At 37.3% G+C, this 22,712-nt stretch overlaps 2 protein-coding genes across 5 annotated transcripts; both read right to left on the bottom strand.

Annotated features, from left to right (window-relative positions):
• Window positions 1-40: 40 nt before the first annotated feature.
• On the bottom strand, window positions 41-4,772 carry LOC148695443 (uncharacterized). 4 transcript variants are annotated; one of them, XM_088697544.1, is made up of 10 exons: window positions 4,487-4,762; window positions 3,476-3,717; window positions 3,214-3,395; window positions 2,208-2,337; window positions 1,852-1,930; window positions 1,521-1,670; window positions 1,088-1,154; window positions 793-894; window positions 375-546; window positions 41-261 (listed from the first exon to the last, which is right to left on the bottom strand). In XM_088697544.1, exons 1-2 carry the CDS (start codon window positions 4,620-4,622, stop codon window positions 3,524-3,526), a joined length of 330 nt encoding a protein of 109 aa, XP_088553670.1. In that variant the 5' UTR covers window positions 4,623-4,762; the 3' UTR covers window positions 41-261; window positions 375-546; window positions 793-894; window positions 1,088-1,154; window positions 1,521-1,670; window positions 1,852-1,930; window positions 2,208-2,337; window positions 3,214-3,395; window positions 3,476-3,523. The 4 variants fall into 4 exon arrangements, with proteins under 4 accessions (XP_088553670.1, XP_088553669.1, XP_088553668.1 ...); XM_088697543.1 differs by lacking the exon at window positions 3,214-3,395 and having other exon boundaries at window positions 1,521-1,675; window positions 4,487-4,772; XM_088697542.1 differs by lacking the exon at window positions 3,214-3,395 and having other exon boundaries at window positions 4,487-4,770.
• Window positions 4,773-5,577: 805 nt separating this feature from the next.
• LOC137733326 (DNA-directed RNA polymerase V subunit 1) lies at window positions 5,578-22,202 on the bottom strand. Its single transcript, XM_068472481.2, has 20 exons — window positions 22,063-22,202; window positions 21,861-21,935; window positions 21,565-21,620; window positions 21,101-21,204; window positions 20,514-20,640; window positions 20,253-20,368; window positions 19,526-19,579; window positions 17,843-18,010; window positions 16,796-16,954; window positions 14,819-16,708; window positions 14,490-14,665; window positions 13,550-13,625; window positions 13,309-13,451; window positions 12,489-12,640; window positions 11,376-11,650; window positions 10,112-10,285; window positions 9,861-10,001; window positions 8,013-9,748; window positions 6,951-7,065; window positions 5,578-6,174 (listed from the first exon to the last, which is right to left on the bottom strand). Exons 4-20 carry the CDS (start codon window positions 21,179-21,181, stop codon window positions 5,875-5,877), a joined length of 5,883 nt encoding a protein of 1,960 aa, XP_068328582.2. The 5' UTR covers window positions 21,182-21,204; window positions 21,565-21,620; window positions 21,861-21,935; window positions 22,063-22,202; the 3' UTR covers window positions 5,578-5,874.
• Between the last annotated feature and the right edge of the window lie 510 nt (window positions 22,203-22,712).

Genomic DNA, 22,712 nt, shown 5'->3' with positions numbered 1-22,712 from the left:
TCTCACATACATAGGCAATTTGAACTCAAAACATAAGAGATTGGAGTAATTTGCATAAAAATTGAAGGACCGTAAATTCAATAGAGAAAACTAAAAACATTGTACAAATCCAGAAACTTGAATATGAGGTAAAAGGAAAGTATGATTTTTTTTTTTTTTTTTTTGAAATATAAGATAACCCAAGGAAAAGTTGATAGAATAAGAAGGGGAAGTGAAAACTGCACTGCAAAAAGATGGATGGAGAAAAAAATGAGGCTTGGCCTGCAAAGTAAAAGAGTTTAAATTAAGAACACACTTGAATTTTAAGGATACTAGATTGATATGCAACATCTGTAATAGTAACAAGAAAGAAAAAGGCAAGATGGGACACGTACTGGTCCCTTAGTGGCTTCGCCATTGTGTGCCACCTATAACTAGAATCCGTGTAGGTTTACAAAAAGATTTTCACCCCTTCATATTACGTCATGTGTCCTTATCCGATCTTTTTTTTTTTTTTTTTTTTTTTTTTGATTCCTCCTCATCCGATCTTTTAATTTCCATCTCTCCCTATAAAAATAAGAAATCAAAATAAGTTATCCAGCAAAAAAGTGCAGCACACAAAAATACTACACATTACATTAAAATATTCCCAGTGCCCAGGTACGTCCAGCATCTGACAGATACTTTTGGAAATCATCGACGACCCAATGAATACTAATAAGAAAAAAAGTGCATATAACTTAAAATGGTTGCTTTTACCTTAAGAACAAGACAGGAAGGAACAAAAAGAAATAACAAATCAAGAGCCCTTACTTGCTCAGCAGACCAAGGCCTCGGCTTCTAGCCTTCTATTGTGTAGTTGGAAAGAATACTATCTTTAGATGTTTCTCTGGAGTTATCTATTTTCACATCAACCTGGTAAAAAAATGAAAAAACAAAATTAAATTAAATAATATTTTTTTTTTTCTTTTCGATGTAGTGAAATAGCATGAAGAAGAGAACATAATGACGTCATATTGTACATTGATAAACGGGTATATTCCAAAAGCCTGACAGATAGTTAATCATTTAAAACAAAGACATCCTTCCTCGATTAATAGATACTTGCCTGTATGTCTGCATAAGAAAAGTCCTCGGCCAGAGTTGATATGAAAAAAATAGTCTGCAACGAATACCTGCACATCAGTTAAACTTAGGATTTAATGGCATGCAATGCCCAAGTAAAGTTAGGAGCAAACAGCAGTTTATGTTATTCAAAATAATGAGGAAATAGTTAAGATCATTTTATATGTCTAACCAACGTAAAATATGTATTAGCGAATTAATGAACTAGATCATGACTTCAATTTTTTACAAAAACACATCCGCACGCTGACATGCTGACTTGCGAAGAGATGGAAAGATCTTATTGTAGATTTAAATCATCAATGCATACATGATACATGTCCCCAGTCTCCCGCTATATAATAGCTCCAAGAAAAGACCATCGCACAGTCTAATGGTATTTAAAAGAAAAAACAAAAGCAAGAAGATAATAAAACCTTCAAGGTAACCACCAATGATCTTGATCTTCAAGGTAAGAGCCATCACTCCATCTGAAAACTTGAACAGCTAATACATTTTTCTTGTCCGTACTGGATGGGTAAATGTAGTCGGTGATTTCAAATTCAGCAGGAAGTCTGCTGTCCTGACTAACCTAGCACGAAATGAAGCTTGTTAATGTATCTGACAGAAATTCCTATCAAACCATGCATCCTTTATAAACGCAAAATGATCTTCACTTTCACATTGCTGTATGAACTGAGTGCTACAATCTACAAGATCAACAAGTGCGGTTATTGCTAACTAATTAAAAAGCCATTAAATAATTACCCATATCCTATCGGAATGCCATTCACCCACGCGCAGAAAGCAGAATCAACAGCTTCGAAGTGCAAAAAAATCCTGCGACCTGTCAAATGCTAGTCACATGTCATATAAAACAGAAAGCACAAGGGATGTCGTGCAGGTGAATCCTCAGTGTGTGGTATGATGCATGCATACATTCCGGAATATAATTACATTTCAAAATGGTTACTTTAAAGTTGAAAATAAGATTATTTCGAAGCATACAAATTATAAGGAGGTACAGGTTTAGAGATCAGGAAACAAAAAACAGAAGGAAAAAAGGACAAAACTAAAAGAATTCAAAAGCGTCACTAAATAGGAAGCATTCAAATTGATCATACCATTCCATTCTTTAGGAATGTCAAAGTATGTCCTATAACAGCCGGTAGGATTGTCCACAGGGACAAAAGGTGGATCCAGTGGAAATGGATAAAGAACATTTGTATAAATAGGCCGATCAAATCCATGCATCTGCCAATTTGAAGGAACCGTTCCATTAGAGAAAAAAATAATGAGTTGGATGAAAATTGCATGTCCTAGATATGGAAAAATCATGATCGATGAATAACATAAACAGTTCACAAACTTGTAACATAAAGGTATTGTTCATGCTCAAATCACTACAAGGAATAAGGACATAAACAACTAAGAATATAAAAATATTATTAAATTTCCTAATTTTTTTAAAATAAAGATGAAAAGATAAATATGGCATGAAGTCACAATACAAGCAAAGAATTTTCAAAATTCCACAAGCTTCAGTTAGCAACTATAGTTCACAGCACAAATTCGTATCTGGAAGGAACTGACTCATTTGTAAGCAGCACATATTGAGCAGTTTCACTATCTGACATGCCTATGTCTCTTGAAAGAAAAAGGGTGGTGAAATACAGGGCCGATTCATGAAAGCAAAAATCTTCTACCAGAATAACAATTAGTCAACGTGCATGTGAACATAAGTTAACTGAACAATTAAAAATGCGTAACCTAAACGTGCCTTCAAACGTCTCTCACTTATCCATAACATTGAATGCAAACTACACCGTTGCAAAAAAGGAATATACAAAGAAGCAGTGTGGAGAAAACTCATGTTGAAAGTAAAATGATCCAGTAGATCGCTGGCATGCATGATAATTAGGTGGTATACTATAGGTTATATGCATAACAGAACTCCTTCTAACAACCTATGCATTCGGTTGAGAAAGACATTTTTAAGAAGAAACAAAATTCATAAATCATTTCATGAAATGGAACAGTAGCAGTGAAGGAGTCCTGAATTGAAACTTGACCTATCTATCCACAAAAGAAATGTAACTGGAAGAACTTCACAAAGAAACTCCCCCAGACCTGCCTTCCAATTTAGCAGAAAAGTTGAATGTGGTGGATCCTTGGATCTACTGAGACTGAATCCCAAAGAGATAGGTCCTTGAAGGTAGTTGCAGATATAAATATATCTTGATAAATTTTATTGGTTTCCCATCAGTTCCTAGAACTTGATTGGATGCGAGCTGACTATCAATTCTACACTCCTACTCAACACACAATATAAATATAAGGAAGGAAAAGTGAAATATAAGGAAGAAAAGGTGAAAGATACAGATATGCTTACCAGGCAAAGTTTCCCACTGAATATCAGGAAACACAGAGTCATAAAAATTTACGGGAACATTTTTAGGACAGGAAGCCAAGAAGAATTTCCCCAATAGCCTGACAAGGACTTGACAAAAGGCAAGCCCTTGACCCAAAGAGCCGCGCTGTCAAGAGCTCCAAGAACAGCATCATCATTCCAAACAGCAGAGTCGGATACCAGAAAATTCACTTTGTTGCGTTCATACCAATATTTCAGAGACCCTGCACAACATAAGGCACGTCAGATATCTTCTAAAAGTCAGGCATTCAATCAGAACTTAGATGATGGTGCTCCTGAATCGTGCACCCAAACATCTGAGTCTGACGCGGAACCATTTGGTTCAACGGTTTTAAGGCTTGGGAAGGGTACAAAATTCCTCACCCATGTTCCTAATCCTACCCAGTTATGTGTACTATCATGTGTAACTGGCTAATGCCCCCAACCTTGAACAAGACGCCCATACTATTGGCAATATGCAACACCATGCTCACATACCAAACCATGGCACAGTTCATGAGCAATGTGCGATAATACAAATCGGCATCACAACCATGCCACACCTTTCCCTATTCACTCTAGATATTTAAAAAAAACATTTCTACCAAAAACCTAATATATCACAACTCCAACAACAACTTTAGACCAAAAACCTTATACTCAAACGCAGTCGAGTATAATCTGCAAAGTCAAAACTTTACATGAAATTACTAAACCATCATCATTTACAATATGTATCGCATGTAGAACCTCAAATTCATAGTAAACAACTCAGCCAAACGCATTCGAACATTAAATTTACATCCAAAATACAATGTGAATCTCAATCAAACAGTTCTACTTCAACAATTCATCAATAAACCCCAGCAAAAAACAATTCAACTACTCAACCTAAAGCTTAAAAATACAAAAACCAAATTCAAGAAATCAAATTTTAGAAAATCAAAGCAACAAGAAACTGAAATTGAAAATGGAATGCCATGAGTGTCTGACCTTCAACTGATTCATGGCAGCGTAAAGGGACATGGGCGTCTCTCTTCCGCCATTTGATGATCGACTGGTCCTCCCACACGTGATGCTGCCCGTTCTCTAAGAGGGAAACGAGTTGACCCGGCAAAGAAGCAGCCATGGCCGAAACTCAGATGTTGTGGATCACTCAGACTGGAGTGGGAGTGGGAGAGTGGAGCTCATAAAGCAGTAAGACATCAAGAAAATGGTGACTTTGTATAGATTGTTGTATTTGGCATATTCCTTCACAAAAAATTTAAATAAAATAATGGTTGATTGGATAACCTTGCACGTTTCTTTTTCAATCGTAGGGAGAGGATCCTCATCGGATCTTTTTAGAGGACTCTATCGGGTCCTCTAATCATATATATTCATCATTGTAGTGCGTTAAGTTTTGTTAAGTACTGTTTATATTTAAATTTAAATAAAAAATTTACAATAATTTATGATCGCATAATATACTATAAACGGATATGGAGATTCTTATAAAAAGAATCCGACAAGTATTCGCCTGGTTATGCCAGGTAGGGGTGGTGGCCCAATTAGCCGGCTTTGTTTGATTTGGTTCGATTATATCACCTCAGATATACATACATACATACATACATACATACATATATATATAAGGAATTTCATAATCTAAATTTAAAATAGTAATAGACTGAGAATCTGTTTGGTACTAAGGTTTCACTAAAATTGTGATAACATATAGGGGAAAATGCCGAAGTGTCAAAACATGTAGGTGATTTTCGTTTGGTTTGGTTTAAGCGATTTTCAAATAAGGCAAAACGAATCAAATACAATGTACTCCGAGTTTGGTTTGGCTTGGTTCAATTTACACGTTATTGGTGAAAAACCAAACCAAATAGCTCAAACAGGTTTGCTCGAAACAGCTCGAGCTTGTATCGGATTGGGCTCGTGTTTGGCGCGTCGAAGCTCGAGCAAAGTGATTTGGTTTGTTTACATCCATAACCAGAAGCACTAAACCAGAAAAATGAAAAAAAAGAGGAGCATTAAATAAAAAAATACCAAATCAGATGCATAATAAACAGAGCAATAGAAGCCACTGAAGGCCATTGACAAGACTTCTGCATTTCATATATAATAACTTGATTTTTTTCAACTGCAACATAAGTAAGCAGCTTACTTTTCTCCCAATTCAGGGTTCAGGTTAACTGCATCCAGTAGCTACAAACTAGTTAAACTAATCAACGCTCTCGAATTAAACATAAAGCAACGAACGAAATGCTGAATTTGTCGGGAGCTGCTAACGACTGCCTAATATATACAAATCAAAAGGCAGAGTTGCAGAATGTTCAGAACCTAATTACATCAGAATCTCAAAATGACCGATGCCCAGGAATAGCCATGCCCTACTGCGTCTCCTCGTTCCCAGTTTGCTCCGAAATGGGGGTTTGACTTGCAGTTTCCTCTGCAATGGGAGTTTGGCTTGGAGTCTGTTGTGGAATGGGGTATTGACTTGGAGTGGGGTTTCGCTCCCGATTCCCTCCTCTCCTGGTAAAATACTTGCCTATGAATGTTTCGGCAACATCAGCATACTTTTCCTTAATGTAATTCTCCAGGCATTTTCTATACGAAAAATCTTCCTTGTGACCATCTGTTGTCACAACAAAAAAGCATCTGCTGTCCTGGAAACTGCCGTGCCTATCAACCTGTCATCAATGGCCGGTGTAAATTAGGACAATATGAGACCAAATAAATCCATTAATACATAAGCCAAATTCATTCCAAAAAAAAAAAAACACAGCTTCGAAAATTTGTGTTTCTTTTGGTTTTCGATAAGAACACAACATAAGCAATTTTGGGGGGGGGGGGGGGAGGTATGTCATTACAAGGCAAATAATTCCTGAGAAAAGGTAAATAAGACGAGGTATTCTGGCCTGGCTATGTTTTCCAAGTACTATGAAAGAAACATCTTCCCCGTCATTACTTGTCCAGACTTAAAAACCCTCGACACAGACCGGAATCATAATTCGTATTTAAAGACAAGTATATACTCCTCTAATGTCTTATTATCTGAAAGATTAGATCTCCTCAACCTTGGCAGGCTGGAGCCACGAGTGAATAGCTAGACCAAATGAGAAGAAAAATGGTTTTCCGACTAAACCCCGTCTAGATCATCTTCCTATCTGTAGCAACCCTTTGCTAAAAATTAAATATTGACTAAAAAAGGGTTTGAATTCCATTGAGAAGCAGAACAAATTTAGGCATGCGACAAAAGTCACAAAACACATGGAAGTTTACCTTAACGGACAATGTACAAAATTCAGTATAAACGTTATACTTCAGTAAAAAGTAGAATGAACATTAGACTAACCAATATAACAATGAAATCATCAGTCATAGATTCCAAGCATAATGTATCAAATATGCACAGAAACATAATTCTAAATAAATAGTTAAGCAAGAACAGGGCAGATAAACATACTGTGAGATGGCCAATTCCAGAACCCATTTTAACAGCTTTATCCGGGTGGTAATTGAGAACATTATCAATTATAAATGACTGGTCATCAGCTGACAGTGGATCCCCATCATTGTACCTGGATAAAATAATTTAAAAGCCGATATTAGGTTAGTACATTGTCAAGCACCAAGCAATGATGTTGCCACAACTAAAACATTCAAAAAAGGAAAGAAAGAAAAAAAAATCAAACAGTTACAGAATAACGCACCAATAATTATAATGCCCCAAAATGAAATCAATTATTTAATATCAAGATGAGTGAAGATATGATGTCCCTAAGACATCTCAAAAGGAAAGTCAAATGCAACATGTAAAATTCATTAAGCTATTAGATGCCTTTCCTTTATGGTTGTTATGCTTAATATTTGTGTAAAGATAGGCTTCATATGAATGGGAAGTACAATCAAAGTGGACAAGCAGTCCACAAATATGCTGTTGACAACCTGCAAACCAAGATATTAAATGTATGACAGAGTGCACCATCCAACAACGTAGAAAACAGAACAAAAACCACCCATACTACAATCAGGACAACTACAATATAGCAGTTTTCTAATAGAAATTGACAAGAATGGGCAAGGGCAACCATGGTATACAAACGTGACCGAAGCCCAGAGAGGTACAGAAACCTAAGCCGTCTCTCATAAATAGTCCACAACCTCCCCAACTTTGTCTTTAAACTTGGAGTCCCAAGAGTTGTAAAGCCAACTACCTTCTATCATGACATTTTGGGAGGGACTTCGGTCTTAGACTCAGGCTCAACTAGAGTTTTGGCATATGAATATGAAACAACATCATTGCACTACATGTGATTTATGATAATTCAAATGTTAAAAAGCAGTCGACTGTGAGGGAGGATTTTGTCAGCAAATTCCCCAGATTTAAATGCATTCTTACTTCAGACAAGACATCTAAGTGTCAAAAACTCAGTTCTCCTTCAGAAAATTGAATAGCATCATACACTTTGATAATTTGATTAGTCTCATCCTAATTGATAAGAAAGAATATAAATAGAAAACTAACCCAGATTGATGCATTATTCTTCGGATAGAGCGCATAATAGGTTCAATATTAGAAAGAACATCTTGCTCCTCGCTAGGGAACATATCCAATCTTTGTCTTGTTGCAGTATATAGTCCAACCACACTGGAATTATCATTCATCATACCAGGTGGTTTAGCAGGACGGTTCTTATTCTTCCACTCCCCGGGACTAGAAACCCAACTCTTTGAACCTTCAAAACGACTTTTCTTGTTTTGTCCCCATTGGTGATGTCTTTCACCAGTATTACCATCTCCACTAGGTGAATCCCACCCAGACAAGCTTGCAGGTTGAGTTTCTGTCTCGGGAGGATTTTTCTGCCCCCAAGAACCAGTTGAAATTTCGGAAGACTTATTCTGTTCCCAAGCATTTTCATTACCTGTTTCTGTTTCCCCAGAAGAAACAGCACCCCATCCATTGTCCTTTTCATCTACGTCTTTTGTTGTCAGCGGGAAGTCTATTGGTGCGACTTTCTCTGCCCCTCTACCACTCCAATCATTTTCACTTGCCTTATCTGTCCCCCAGGTAGAAGTGGTATGTTCTCTAGTTTTCCCCCAGGTAGATGTGGCATCTTCTCTGGCAGTATTTGTCCCCGATGTAGCAGTGGTATCTTCTGCTGCCTTCTCTGTCCCCCAAGTAGAGTTGGTAGGTTTTCTAGCTGGAGTTTTCCCCCAAGATGATCTATCATTTTCACTTTCCTTATCTGTTCCCCAGGCAGAAGCAGTATTTTCTCTAGATTTCCCCCAAGCTGATGTGGCATCTTCTCTGGCAGTACTTGTTCCCCATGCAGAAGTGGTATCTTCTGCTGCCTTATCTATCCCCCAAGTAGAGGTGGTAGATTTTCTAGCTGGATTTTTCCCCCAAGATGATGTATCATTATCACTTTCCTTATCTGTTCCCCAGGCAGAAGCAGTCTTTTCTCTAGATTTCCCCCAGGCAGGTGTGGCATCTTCTCTGGCAGTACTTGTCCCCCATACAGGAGTGGTATCTTCTGCTGCCTTATCTATCCCCCAAGTGGATGTCGAAGTTTCTTTAGCTGGAGTTTTCCCCCAAGATGGTGTATCACTTTCACTTACCTTACTTGCCCCCCAGGCAGAAGTGGGAGGTTCTCCAGCTTTCGCGGCATCTTCTCTGGCAGTATTTGTCCCCCATGCTGGAGTGGTATCTTCTGCTGCCTTGGCTATCCCCCAAGAAGATGCGGCAGGTTCTTTAGCTAGAGTTTTACCCCACGATGATGTATCATTTTCATTTGTCTTATCTGCGCCCCCTGCAGAAGTGATATGCTCTCTAGTTTTCCCCCAGGCAGATGTCGCATCTTCCCTGGCAGTATTTGTCCCCCATGCAGGAGTGGTATCTTCTGCTGCCTTATCTATCCCCCATGTAGATGTGGTAGCTTCTCTAGCTGGAGTTTTCCCCCAAGATGATGTGGCATCTTCTCTTGTACTATTTGTCCCCCATACAGAGGAATCATTTTCCCAACTTGACTTTCCAGGAGGAGTTTCTGATTTGTCCTCAAATTCAATAATATCTTCAAAGACGGGCCTATCTAGACCAGAGTCAAGTTCTGGCGACAAGCACGAATCTGCTAATTCATCTACCACCATAAGATCATCAACTTCTGCCCCCAGTGCTCCCGTAGTTGCTTCTTCTCCATTTGCTGTGCTCACCATATGCAGAAAGTTGAAAACATCTAACCCACCCTCTTGATTCAATCCTCCCTTGAAAAAAAAAAATTAATATTTAAATTAAATGGCATGGAACATTCCAACAGTAGATTAAACTACTCCATACAACTGAGAAACACTACAAGTATGTTAAAAACATATTTACCTCTCGTGTGTCCCACAGGATATCAAACCTGGATCCAGTACCAACAGCAACATGTTTACCCCATGAACATGATGCAACTATGCTTGACAACGAATCCATGTGGCACTTTTCAGCTGCTCTCTCAAAGCACTTTCTTGGTGTCTACAATCACATGTAATGAAACTACAATTAGTTGTGATTGTAGTTCATCTAACCACGAGCTATAGGTACATGCCATTCACAAAATTAGGTAAAAGAGTTCAATTACTCACAAAAAGTGTTGCTTCTGTAAATGGTACTTGAATATTCAATGCGCGAGATAGTGCTTTATATCCACTAGAATTAAAGCCAACAAAATTTCCAGCACATGTCATGCTATTTGCCAGGAGGATAAGATGCTCTTTCAGGACACCTTTCGCCACCATTGTAACAGCTGTTGCGAGGCGCTGTGTAATCAATCCAAAAATGTGTTCTTAATAGAAAAGTAGGAGACATATCTCTCATATCACCCAGAGTGGGTCTAAATATGATCCAATTTTCCTTGACAATTCAAAAAGTTAAATTTCCTACGATGTACATGATACAGGCCTAAAAAGAAGGTGCCATGCCGAAGGGAACCACAAATACAGCACATAATTACAAAAAAGATCTAAAATTCATAAGAAGGTCCGTACTTAATGAAGATCAGTCACACAAAAGGCTGATCCATAACTAGGGGTTAAATAATATAGAAAATATATCACTGTATAATAAAGTATACATACAAATATATACACAACTGATGTGGTAAAGCATGCCCGCTAGAAAATAAATACACAAGGAAGCAAAGAATTAATTGCTGTGAAGAACAACATAAGTCTAGCAAGTCAAAAATTCCAACGGGAGAAAAGCTTACTACACACATAGAAGCTACTGGACACAAAAGCTGATAATTTCCAAAGCAATACAGCAGCTAAATATGATCCACCAAACACAATATTATTGCAATTACTTAATGCGTGTCTGAAATTTACCTACTTGTTAACGAACAATAAAAAGGTTCAGTTAGTATCAAACAGTAGATTTTGACACAAGAAACAATTTAATTGGTATTGTCTGAGGAAAATTTCAGATTTTTTCCTGTGCACTTGATTGGTATTGGATGAAACTTTCCACAATGAGGAGTTTTTCCCTAGATTTTCTTACACATGGATTGAGTGCAACTTTCACTTGACAGAAGATGTATTGACTATTCAGTAATGAACTTGGCTTGGAGACAACTAAGTCCATGTCAGAAAATTTCAGTTTCAAGCTATCAAAACATAAAATGACTAAGAAAAATTTAAGTTAGTGTCAACACAAATACATACTGCTTGAAACAAATTATTTAGGTTATCTTGCCTACTACTAAATGAAACCAACAAAACATACATGCAGCCCAATCACAACCCATAATATAGACAACTACCCACAAAAGCTGGCATGGCTTCTGATACAGGGTCATAAAGTTCAAGATTCGCACTAGAAAGATGGAAAACTGTGAACCTCTGATTTTACCTGAACTGCTTGATCAAAAGCACAAGACACTCCCAACAGCTCTTGAATCTGTTTGATGGCATATGGGATGGAACGCCTGGTGTCAATTAGGTGAAGCACGGGGAGGCAAGAATCGAGAACGATTCTCCATGCATCACCACTTTGCTTGACAACAGATTTCTCCAGAACAACATCCAAGGCCCATTCACCCTTTTGAGATTTATTTGGGCTTCTAATCCAAGTTGTTGTATCTGGATCAATCCATATTATATTTGCTGACGAAATTCGAGGGTCACCTGTCCATTTTAGAGACACGAAGACTTTAGTAATAGAAGAATTAGAAAAATAGTTTCCAGCAGTAAACATGCCCACCATTTAGTAAAATCTACAATAAGTGAGAAAATAAAACTGCTCCTATCACCAGCATCAAAACTCCAAAGATCGGCTGACTGCACCCAATCTGATCAAGTATCATGAAAGGACTATCTCTCAACTCAGGCATTACTAATGCTTAAAGCTAAAATGTCCAACGCTTCACTCTATATGTCAAGGCCACTGCACCTCTCCAAACTTTTCCTCCAACTTTCAAGCAATAGTATCCAACCAAATCACCCAAAATGAAAACCATATCATACCGGCACAGTTCCACAAAGCTTTATTTGCCTCCTCAAAGTATAATGTTTTCAACTAATAAATTAATTACTATAAAAGAGGACAAAAACACACAACTCAACCTAGAAATAAATGATGAACATTTGGACTGCATTCTTGCACATTTAACACCAAACAATTGATAGGCACGGATTTGGCCTCTTACTTTGGACATGATCACAAGTAATGGTCATCTCATACGCAACTAACAAAACAAAAATTTCTACCTTGGGATGGGATGAAAAGAGTAAAGATGGGGGTTCATGAGACAGAAGAGAAGAAGGATATTTCTCAAACAACAAATAAAAGCAGAACTGCAATCAGACAGAGAAGCAGAACACATAAATTGCATAAAATCACTGACATTTCTGTTTCAGATGTGAATTGGCAAAACATACCAAAAGACCAATACTCACTGGAAAACAAGGAAACTCAAATAATAAATTTATTTTTCACTCTTTAGAATGTCATTCTAAAAGCTACCTTTTATTATTGTTTCTAAAAGCACAGGGCAAATCAAGTCAGCATAGTATTGCGAAGTGGTCTCCAACTCTTCAGTAGCTTGAAGGAAGAACATCAAGCATGGGGAGTCAGATCTTTTGTCTGCACAGGAATGATGAAAAGAACAATGCTCACTGCAAACAATGAAGCATTTATCATTAAGTAGTTTTAATGTGGTGACACAAGTAAACTTAGGAACACAATAGGGAATAGGGGAAGGGAAAGGGGATGTCACACAAATATAAACATTATATATGGTTTGAAAGTAAGCAACTGCCACATGGAAATGATTTTGAAATATGAATCTTCTTTTGACATGAAATTTCAGTACCTATAGGGCTCTTAAATCCAGTAAGCAGGTAGGGTTCGAACCACAAAAAGATATATTATATATGTATATATTCATGTTTTGATGTATCAACAAGAATGATCAGCCCAAATTACTACGGTGGACTTTGTACTGGTGATGTTTCTCTTATCAAGCTATTGAGTTTTCACCTCCCCTTTCCTTTCAGAATTTTTTCCTTCCTTTATCTTAGGGAAGCATAACTAGAAGGACCATATAAATCCAAACCAAAAACATATAAAAAATAAATAAAAATAAAAGCATAGCTCATAATGTTCCACCACTTTCCTCAGTAAAATTATTAATATCATATTGACCAAAATCAATTGAAGCTGTGACTTCGCCTCATTTTCCTCTCACGTATCTTCCATCACACAAATAGGAAATAAAAATGATCAAGTCAATATGGTACTTGGTAAACATAAATATGATCGAATCAGAGAGGGGAAAAAAGACCTGGCAAACAAAACTGTATTTTTGAAAAGATAGCCAATGTTGAACTTTTTCTTCCCAACTCTCTTCCTCCGAAATGAATTAACAGTTTCTTGGCATTTTTGTTGAATCTCGTCTACACCAACATTTAACTCCCTTAACAGCTCCTGTTCAATAAAGCTTTTGTTATCGAAACTGAGAACTAAAAGAAACTTTGTAAATGAAAGTATAAAGAAAGCATTCCAACACTTTGAACAATGCAAACCTCGTTCAGATGAATATGACCAACTAGGCCTGCTTCATTTACCATACTTCCCAAACTAGAAAGCTGATTGCTATATCTGCATGTAAGACACAATTTTTTAAAGTCCACTGTCACACATTAATTATACCACTGCAAATACGTAAAATGTGTAGTACATGCAAAACTAAATATCTTGTCAACTACATGGTGACAAAAAAAATATGTTGTTAGTAATAGAGCAACATATTCTCATAAAAGTGGTATAGAAGATTCCACTCTCTGCTTTTAATGACTTTGCTATAGCAACTTATCTGATGAAATACCAAATGTTATCTATCAGGTACACAACTATTACTAAACTGATCAGCTCTCAGGTATCTAACTATTATTAAGCTGGAACTTCGCATGGTTAACCCAAATTATGCAAAAAGGAGCTGCAGACTCTTAAATATATATTTCAGCAGAGGCAAAACCCTTTCTAGTTAGCAAATCACGGAAGGCATATATAGAAATAAAATGAATTCCATTCACTTATTCGTGTAACAAATAATTCTTCCAGAATTATAAAAGCATATTCTCCTCAGAAACATGCAAGGTTTTCTAGAAAACAGAACCACGTATTAGATCTGCAGGGCTATCTAACAAATTTAAGTAGATACCGAGAAAGCTGACAAATAAAATTAAAATATAGTTGTGCTACAGTGTGGGAAGAGACAGAAGAAGCATATCAGCATAGAAAATAAGTTAAAGCAGAGAAGAGGTAGTAACAGGTACTCATTTCCAGTTCAACTGTGGGTGGTGTTAGCTTGAAGAAAGGTGTTGATGCAGATAAAGCAGGGAATATGACTATTGACAATATCAACATGAACTAAGGGATTGAGAAATACATTTCTTGAAACATCCTTAAACAAAACTATATGTGAAAAAGTTGCCAAAAAAAGTATGAAGAGGCAGAGCGTACTCAATCATGAATTCAACTGCAGTATCTTTAAGACTGACTTTCTTCAACTGATTCTTAACCAAACATGCTGCACGTTCTCGGCAGAATGTTCTACCACAACCACAGTTACTCAAGTACAAAATTACACGGCGATCAATGAGCTCGTTCTTAAAATTGACTTTGCAAAGCAAAATTTCCTGTAGAAAAGACACAGTGCAAATTCAAGTTATGATCAACATTTATGAATGTACCTTCCCCAGCTCAAAAACATTGTGTGAAAGAAGATATAAAATATAAAAACAAGTATTGAAAGGAAAAACACCATCATAATCAATACCCAAACTAACTACCTTCATCAGCTCCCATGAAGAATTGCTGCTTGGGGTAGAATCAAGAACTGCCTTGTACGCAGGATTTGACATTGCAGTGGCAGCTAATACGCCAACAGGTTCACCAGCAGGGAACAGATTCGGGGGCCTAGATCCAGAGTTGACTCCATACTCAAATTGGATTACTGAATTGCTACATACATTTCTGACCGTGCCATCATAGCAAATAACCACATCCCGAAGAATGGCCATTAAATTTTTAAATAAGGTCCCAGGTTCGGTCAATCCTCTTGAGGACCGAACAATCACCTCTCGTGTAGCAATGGAGTGAACTATCTCCTCGTATGGATCTAACCCATGGAAGAAACAGCTTTGAACTAGTCCATATTCTGCAGAGGGATACTCCATGTTAAAAGAATACTTGTTGTGATAGAGAGAGGCCACATCCTCAACCAACGTCTTCGAGTAGAATCTTCCCTTATCAGAGAGTTGTAGGCCTAGGAACCCAATTTGTTGTACAACCTTGTTGATTGCCGAATCACTCTTGGAGTCGATTAAATCACCAAATGCAGATGACTCCAAGATAAAACATGAAACTGGTACTTTCAAGTTTTTGATTCGACTCTCTAACTGAAACTCTACAAATTCATTGTAGGTTGACCTCAGATGATACAACAAATCTGAAGTATCCTGAATATTCTTCTGAATATCTTGTATTGATGTCTTTGACATGTAAAAATCTTCCAAGCCAACGCTGAACCCTTCTGAAAATATGTTCTCCATCAGCAAGGGCTGTAGAGAATCGAAGAATTTGAGGACATCTTCGCCACCTTTCTCGAAGAAAACTGAGGTAGCAACATCATTCATCACTGCCGAAACTTCACTTGTACTGAAATCAATTTTCAGTATCTCACTTTTATTGACTAAGTACTTTTCCCCACAGTAATCAAAGTGAGCAGGCAATGCAGTCTGTAATATCTGCAAAGCAGTCCAAAATGAGCGAGCAGCATTTGCTTTCAATAATGCAGGTCGTGGCAACGAAGATGAAGCAAACATGGCCAGTTGCTGAGCTGCTGATTTATCCAAAAAATAGTTTTTAAACATCATCTTCAATGACAACAGTGAATCAGTGGCCATTTGCAAATTTGGCTTTCCACTATGAGAGCTAAGCAGCTGCTTCTCCACTGAAAAAAGCTCCAAAACTTCTGCCTTTGCAGCAAGCGATTGCGGATAGAACAAATGGATGCAATCACCATCAAAGTCAGCACTTAGTGGCCCACATATCAGAGGATTTATTTTCACCACATGGTCATCATGCACATACACTTGTAGTGCTTGTAGCGAATGTTTGTGTGTAGTTGGGGGCCTGTTTACGAATACAAGGTCCCCATCCAGAATCCTCCGATGCACCACTTGACCAGGCCTCAAAAATGTGTGCCCTTTGGAACCTTCCCTTAATGAGTAAGTTGATGAACCATCCCTATAGGTTAGGCATAACTTCTTATCTACTAGCTGTTGTAGGTACCTAATGTTATGGTCATTAACCTTCTCCTCAAAGGTGATTCTTTGAGCAATTTCATAAGGGATGCCAACTTCATTCACCCTTTTATATGCATCCCCCGTAATCACTGAGCGGGAAGAGAAGCCTGAACCCTTTCTGATGAACAGTGTCCTCATTTTTTCAAGCCAAGCTTTCGTTGAAGAGGCATTAAGCTCCCTATTAACCCCTAATCTCGCATCAATGTCCCGTGATGCCTTCCCAGTACCCCTAACTTGAAGATACTGATCTACAATTGCTTGAAGTTCATTGGCTTCTACAATTTGGGATTCAAAATTAGGTATGCCCGACCTTGAACTTCTGATGACTTCAATTTGCTTTAGAACTTTTCTAAGCATTGAAATCGAAGGATCCTGGAAATGACAGAAAAACAAGTTATAAACAGTCAAACTAAAAATGTTTACAGTCCATTAGCATACTAAGAAACTAAAGAAACTTACCGCGGACATAACGCTAACACCATCTGAAATCTCAGGTACCGATAAACAGTTGGGAGGGACAGGTATATGACGCAAGATGTATCCATCTTGAGGAAAATAGCCTTTTGAAGCAAGTTTCTTCCTGGTGTCTTGAGGGATTCGCTTTAGCATCTCCAGCACCTGGTATTCATTACCAAAATAATATGTATCAGGAAAATATATCATATGTGTGATAAAAAGCATTAAAATAACAGTTACAAACAGCAGAAACAGGAAACACCAACAGAATTCTATAAGACCAGTATGATTTTCATTATGAGTGATTTGTATTAAAGTCATTTTGTTAGAATCAACTTACACACATCTGGCGAACTAAGTTAACCATCAAACTATTTAGTGAATGAAATAAACTGTGCCAGTTGAAACCACATGGAGCTGTACATCTTGCTAACTAAGTTCACCATCTATTTAGTGAATTAAATAAGCTGTGCCAGTTGAAACCACAGGGAGCTGATGAAAGCAACAGCACCCTCTGATCAATCCATTCAATGAAGAATCAGTTTGCCAGATTACTGTGATAGAGGGGATGATTGCATGTGTGTAAGTGCCTCATACTAGATTTAAGACGTAGTGATCGCAGTAAACCAGAAAACATTTCCCACAAATGAATTATGTGCAAACAAGGACTTCAACTAATTTTGCCATCAAAACAATTAGTGGAGCTAAAATCAATCATGTGGATTGACACCAAAGGAAGTTGGCAGAAGCAACAGCAACCCCTGATCAATGCATAAAGTAAGTCAAAGAGGAATCCAAAGTAAGGTGCTCACTTTGTCTATTTCTGTGACAAGTGCGGATTTCTTTGCATTAGTGTCAAATTAATAACTTAGAAATAAGTTCATAATGGAAAACATCAAACTTTTCCACTAACAAAAACAGCATGGAAGTGAAAGTGAACTATGATCAAACAAATACTTCAATCCACATAACTGGGCAACAAAATTCAAATCAAGATCCAAGAATGTGAGATGAGCAAAGAGGAATTCAGTCAGGAAGTAAGATCCATACCTCACAAGGGAGCAAAGTCCGTATATGATCATCACCATAACGAAAACCATATCGTTCTAGGAAATTCCAAAAACCAGGTGGTGTTCTTGACTTAGAAGGTCGCTTCAATTGCAAGGAACAAGAGCTATCTGTTGGTTTAGTCTCTCCAATAGACACTTGTGCAGCATCCTACATAAGAAATGAGAGGGCATAAAACTAGTAGATGGAAAATGAAGAGAAAATTTTGCAGAGTCTTCCAAGTTATATCCAAAAAGTATCCAAACATGAAGAGAGCCACAATTTTAGCAAAAGAAGCAACTTAGATAAGAAAATTTCTAACTTAGTCACAGGAAAACCCACAAACTAAACAGTTGCTATAAAACAAAAACATTAATACTGCATTATCTCCAAAGTTATCCATGGAGAGGACGGTGTAAAGTTTATGACAATAATAAGCTGACAGAAGATTACGTGCTCAGTTTATAGAGAGAGATACCATCTTGAAACATATGCAACTCATTAGATAATTGCAACTGAAAAATACAACAACCAAGTTGTCTTATAGCAGCTTTCCAATTGAGCAAAAGAGAAGAACATGTTAAACCCCAAAACTCTGACGACACCGAACTGAAGCGCAAACAGATGACAAAAACATCACCCATTGTGAAAGATTTTCTAACCCCACCCCCTTTAGAATTGTCATAAAGTATCCTGTTCCTCTCCATCCATAACACCCACATAACAACCAGCAGCCCCTCAACAGTCTAGCCTTCTTACCTCTACCAAAAGCAAAAAGACTTTCACTAAGTAGTGACTGGAACCCTTCTGAAATTACCCAACTCACTCCAGCCTCTCCGGATAATGAGAATCACAAATTTAAAGCTCCTGGACAGTGGACAACAAATGATATATATCATCTCCTTTCCCTTTACACATGATACCCCAAATAGGAGAAAGACGACAACTAGGTCTCCTTTTCTAAAGCAAATCAGAAACGTTCAACCTCCACATGCCAACTCAAATTAACAATGCTAAATTCCGTGCATGGACTACCCTAAAAAACAGACATTTTGCTTGTAAAATCAAATGTAATGACTAAAAAAGCACACAACTGACGGTCAACAAACAACTTTATCTAATTATATTACGTTTGATCTTTAAACATAGTACACCAACTGAAAGAATCAAAACTCTAAACCCCTAGTGAGTGCAGGGGCATCCCAACAAAGAAAGACATATGAGATAACACACTTAATGTTCTAGAACACATATCCTAATATCAATTGACCCTTTTTTACAAGAACTTAAGGGAAAAACAATCTTAACCAGGAATACTGACTCCATTAGGATTTCAAGTATTGATCTTTTCTGCAAGCTCATGGAATGTAGTGCCATTCCAAATAAAACTTTTAGGAAACTTGAATTACTAGGAACAGAATTTCAATATACAAAAGACACACCGGAAATTGAAACATAGCATAGTGAAACATTTCTAACTAGAAACTAGAACCATGTAATGATAGCTGTCCAACTACTGTTCAAAAAACATGTATTTCATTAAATTAGAATTAGTGGGTGGGTGAGTGGGTGTAAACGTGCGTGTACGCCCGTGAGAAACTCAGAGAGCAATAGATCCACAAAATTACTAGATACAGTAAGTACACTTGACATCATAAAAACAGAAAATGATCAATTTATACGTACCTCACAACATGAAGCTAACATTCTTTCTGCTAAGCCAGCGTTCTTGGTTGGAAACTGAATAGTAAGAAAAATGGATACAGAATATAAGCACAGAGATTTTTATGATAACAAAAAGCATCCAGTCAACTGTATTCTTTTTAAATATAAAAATAAAAAAACTGCTACTCAAATACAAAGCGCGCACAACCAGTTTACATAATTACAGATGCTGAAGATCAACCCACATCACTGAAAATTTGTCCTCCAATTACATAACAACAACAAAAATATTGTGAGACTTGTGGTTGACAAAGAACTATTCACATAATACAATCGTGGATTCTCTAGTATTAAGTTCAAGCTTCAGACTTTCGTTGATAAAAATTGGGAAATTAAAGCAACTTATGAAATTTAAATGAAAAGAAACAAGAGTAATCCACAGATTACAAATACGGTGCAATGAAGGGCACTTATACAAAATGATAAAATAAAAAACCAAAAGCAATCCCAGTGATGGTTGGAATGGATGACACAGCAAAAATAGCTTCAAAATTCAACTGCTTCTTCATGTAAATCATTTTGTTCCTCAGCTGAAAAATATAACAAACAAACCAGAATCTGCATCTCTTCCCTTAACAGACAACCAAAGTCCAAATAACAAGCTAACCAAGGGGACATATTGTATCTGCTCTGCAAGTAATGATCATAGCAACAATTTTAAACAATGAAGAACTCAATCAGGTGGTACCTTGTTCTTTTTCATTTTCAAGCATTTCAAGCACAATAAGCTCAGCATCCGCTTCAATTCGCTAACATGATTAGGATGAAATATTGGTACTGGTAACTCAATATACCCAAAATGACCTGAAAAGGGATAAAGGATACACTTACATTTCCAACCATATTCTTTCAAATATCAATTTATAAAATGTTTCTTACATCTGACTGGTTTCACAACATGTATAATATAACTCACTGTACCAAAGGTTGAGAAATGAAATTTATGCACCTTCACACTTCCCAGGTTCAGAAGTGCCACAAGATTCACACTTTCCGAACTCAAGGGGCAGGCCAAGGAAGGGGTTGGAAAGTTGACTTGCATGGCTGATAGAGCAATCACTAATAGATGCTGTACACTGCCAAAAACGTAAACATAAAAATATAAAACAAATTATTCCAATGGTTGAGTTTCGTAGTAATAAAACAAATTGTAAAAAACACTTGGAGGTGATTTTCTAATTTACTCTCCCATAGAAACTAGTCACACATTAGCTGTGAAGGCATCTTTTACTTTATTTTGTTTATTAAGAACAATACGGGGAACAAATTGCTGAAGGCATATTACATTTGACCAATAGAAAGCCATAATTATCTTTTGGTATAATCCCTAAATGAAGCCTTATATGAGCACAGAATATAAATATTCAAAATAGAGTCTAATCCCTCCAAGAAACGAAACAGAATTCTCCCTTGAACTCCTATCAAAGGAATGCAATTTTATTTTCTCTGAAACAAACTAATGCAGTTAAGCCCTCTCTCAGCTGCAAATGGCATAAACTCAATAACTTCCCAAGTAAATGTCAAATTTCAACTTACAATTTCTTGATGAGTTGCTAAACCAAATTTGATTCCAACGATTTCCCCATCTAAAATATTTGAGGTCGAGGCCTCCTCCATTTCCTTTGCAAAACCTTAAGAAACTGCAATGAAAGAGAGAGGGAAATATATATAAATGTAGGAGGACTGTAGCTATTACAGCAAAATCAACATGCAAGTATACCACACACAGCATTACTAAGCTAAAATTTAAGAACAAATAGTTTGAGGGAGGAAGCAACCTCTAAAACAATTAAAATAATAATCAAATAAGTTAAAGGCAAACTAAATAACGAAATACAACAAATCTGACCCAATGTAGTATGTTTAGTTTCTGAGAAAGTGGGAAGAGTTAAAAACCCAGCACAACTAGGCAAAAAGCAGAAACAAGGTCTAAATTTCATCCAATTTCTAAGCTACCAAACACAAAAGAAATATGCAGAAATAGGAAAGCGCAAAATTACCGGAGTCTTAGCGCTTGTTCGTACTCACTGCTACTTCGCAGGCAAGAAAACCCTAACTGGAACCCAGAAAACAAAACGCAAACAAATGCATTTAGCGTCACCGTTAGAGAGATAGAGAATGGTCCATTTGGTCACTGAGTAGCAGAGAGAAAATTAACCAAATGTCCAACATCTCCCCCCCCCCCCACAGTTAAATTTCCCAAGCAAAACAAAAAAGACCCATGTAAAAAGTCTCTCATTTTCTCAGCCACCAAACACCAAATAGCAAAATGCAAACAATTTAGAGCAAAAATTACCACAATTTTTCGCTTCCTCCGTACTCTGACACTGGGTTGTTGACTCCAAAACCCTAGATTAAGCCCTGAAAAAACCTAAAAACCAAAAACGGTTTTTCAACGGAGTGAGAGCTCTACTCGTCAAAGTTTTTGAAACCAAAAATAATTTCAGTATATTTTTTTCACAAACGGACACAAAAATTGGTCGGCAGAGGGAGCTTACTCTCTCAAACGGCGCCGTTTCCCTCTTCAGCTGTCGCTTTCACTCCATCTTTTCTGAGACTGTGATGACCAGAGAGAGAGAGAGATGGTGGGAGGGTGAAATGGTTTTTGCATGAAAGAAAGGGAATTTTGTTGGGGACCTGGGAATTTTGGACTTTTTGGTCATTTCACAGATCACCACCTGGTTTTTCTTTTTTTAAATAGGGACCCGCCAGTATCTTCGTCAAGTCAGTCTATCATTTTAGGAATCGAAAAATTCACACAGACATTTCAACCTCTTGTTACCATCATCACATGACTAAGGCCAAAAATCGGAACATGTTTGGAATTCTTCCCAACAACCGCGTTTTTCTAGAGGAAAATAAAATAAAAATATGATGGATTTTTTTGAAATTTTGGAGCCGTACTGGTTTACGGGGGTGTGTGTTTTGTGGGGGCTTAGGGGTGTGAAATGACTGGAACGGACTCGTTGACCGTTTTGGTTTGCGAAGAATTTTGTTTGGTTTGGTCAAATGAAGGAGGGCAAAATGGAGAGTGCACCACTTTGTAAAGGGTGGTTTGCGATTCGTGAAGAGGGAGAGGAAAGTGAAAATTGAAAAACGTCATGCGAACATTTCGCTCCATTCTCCAAAGCCGCTTCTGCTTTTAACC

Source organism: Pyrus communis, chromosome 7 (genome assembly GCF_041283825.1).
Source record: "Pyrus communis isolate YQ-2024b chromosome 7, ASM4128382v1, whole genome shotgun sequence".
Lineage (NCBI taxonomy): Eukaryota > Viridiplantae > Streptophyta > Magnoliopsida > Rosales > Rosaceae > Pyrus > Pyrus communis.
The sequence above is the reverse complement of the archived record's forward strand: the minus strand, read 5'-3'. Positions and strand labels throughout refer to the sequence as shown.

Bases quoted from the DNA above. Each gene is read 5' to 3' on its own strand.
- LOC148695443 (XM_088697542.1), bottom strand. From the start codon at position 3,517: ATGACTCTGTGTTTCCTGATATTCAGTGGGAAACTTTGCCTG. The intron at 1,931-2,207 runs GTATGATCAATT...AGCATTTGACAG, and splicing joins CATTCCTAAAGAATGGAATG to GTCGCAGGATTTTTTTGCAC. The intron at 1,671-1,851 runs GTAATTATTTAA...GTGCTAGGTTAG, and splicing joins GGCATTCCGATAGGATATGG to TCAGGACAGCAGACTTCCTG.
- LOC137733326 (XM_068472481.2), bottom strand. From the start codon at position 21,181: ATGGAGGAGGCCTCGACCTCAAATATTTTAGATGGGGAAATCGTTGGA. The intron at 16,709-16,795 runs GTAAGTTTCTTT...TGTCATTTCCAG, and splicing joins GTGTTAGCGTTATGTCCGCG to GATCCTTCGATTTCAATGCT. The intron at 12,641-13,308 runs GTCTTTTTTCCC...CATTGTTTGCAG, and splicing joins AATACAGTTTTGTTTGCCAG to TGAGCATTGTTCTTTTCATC.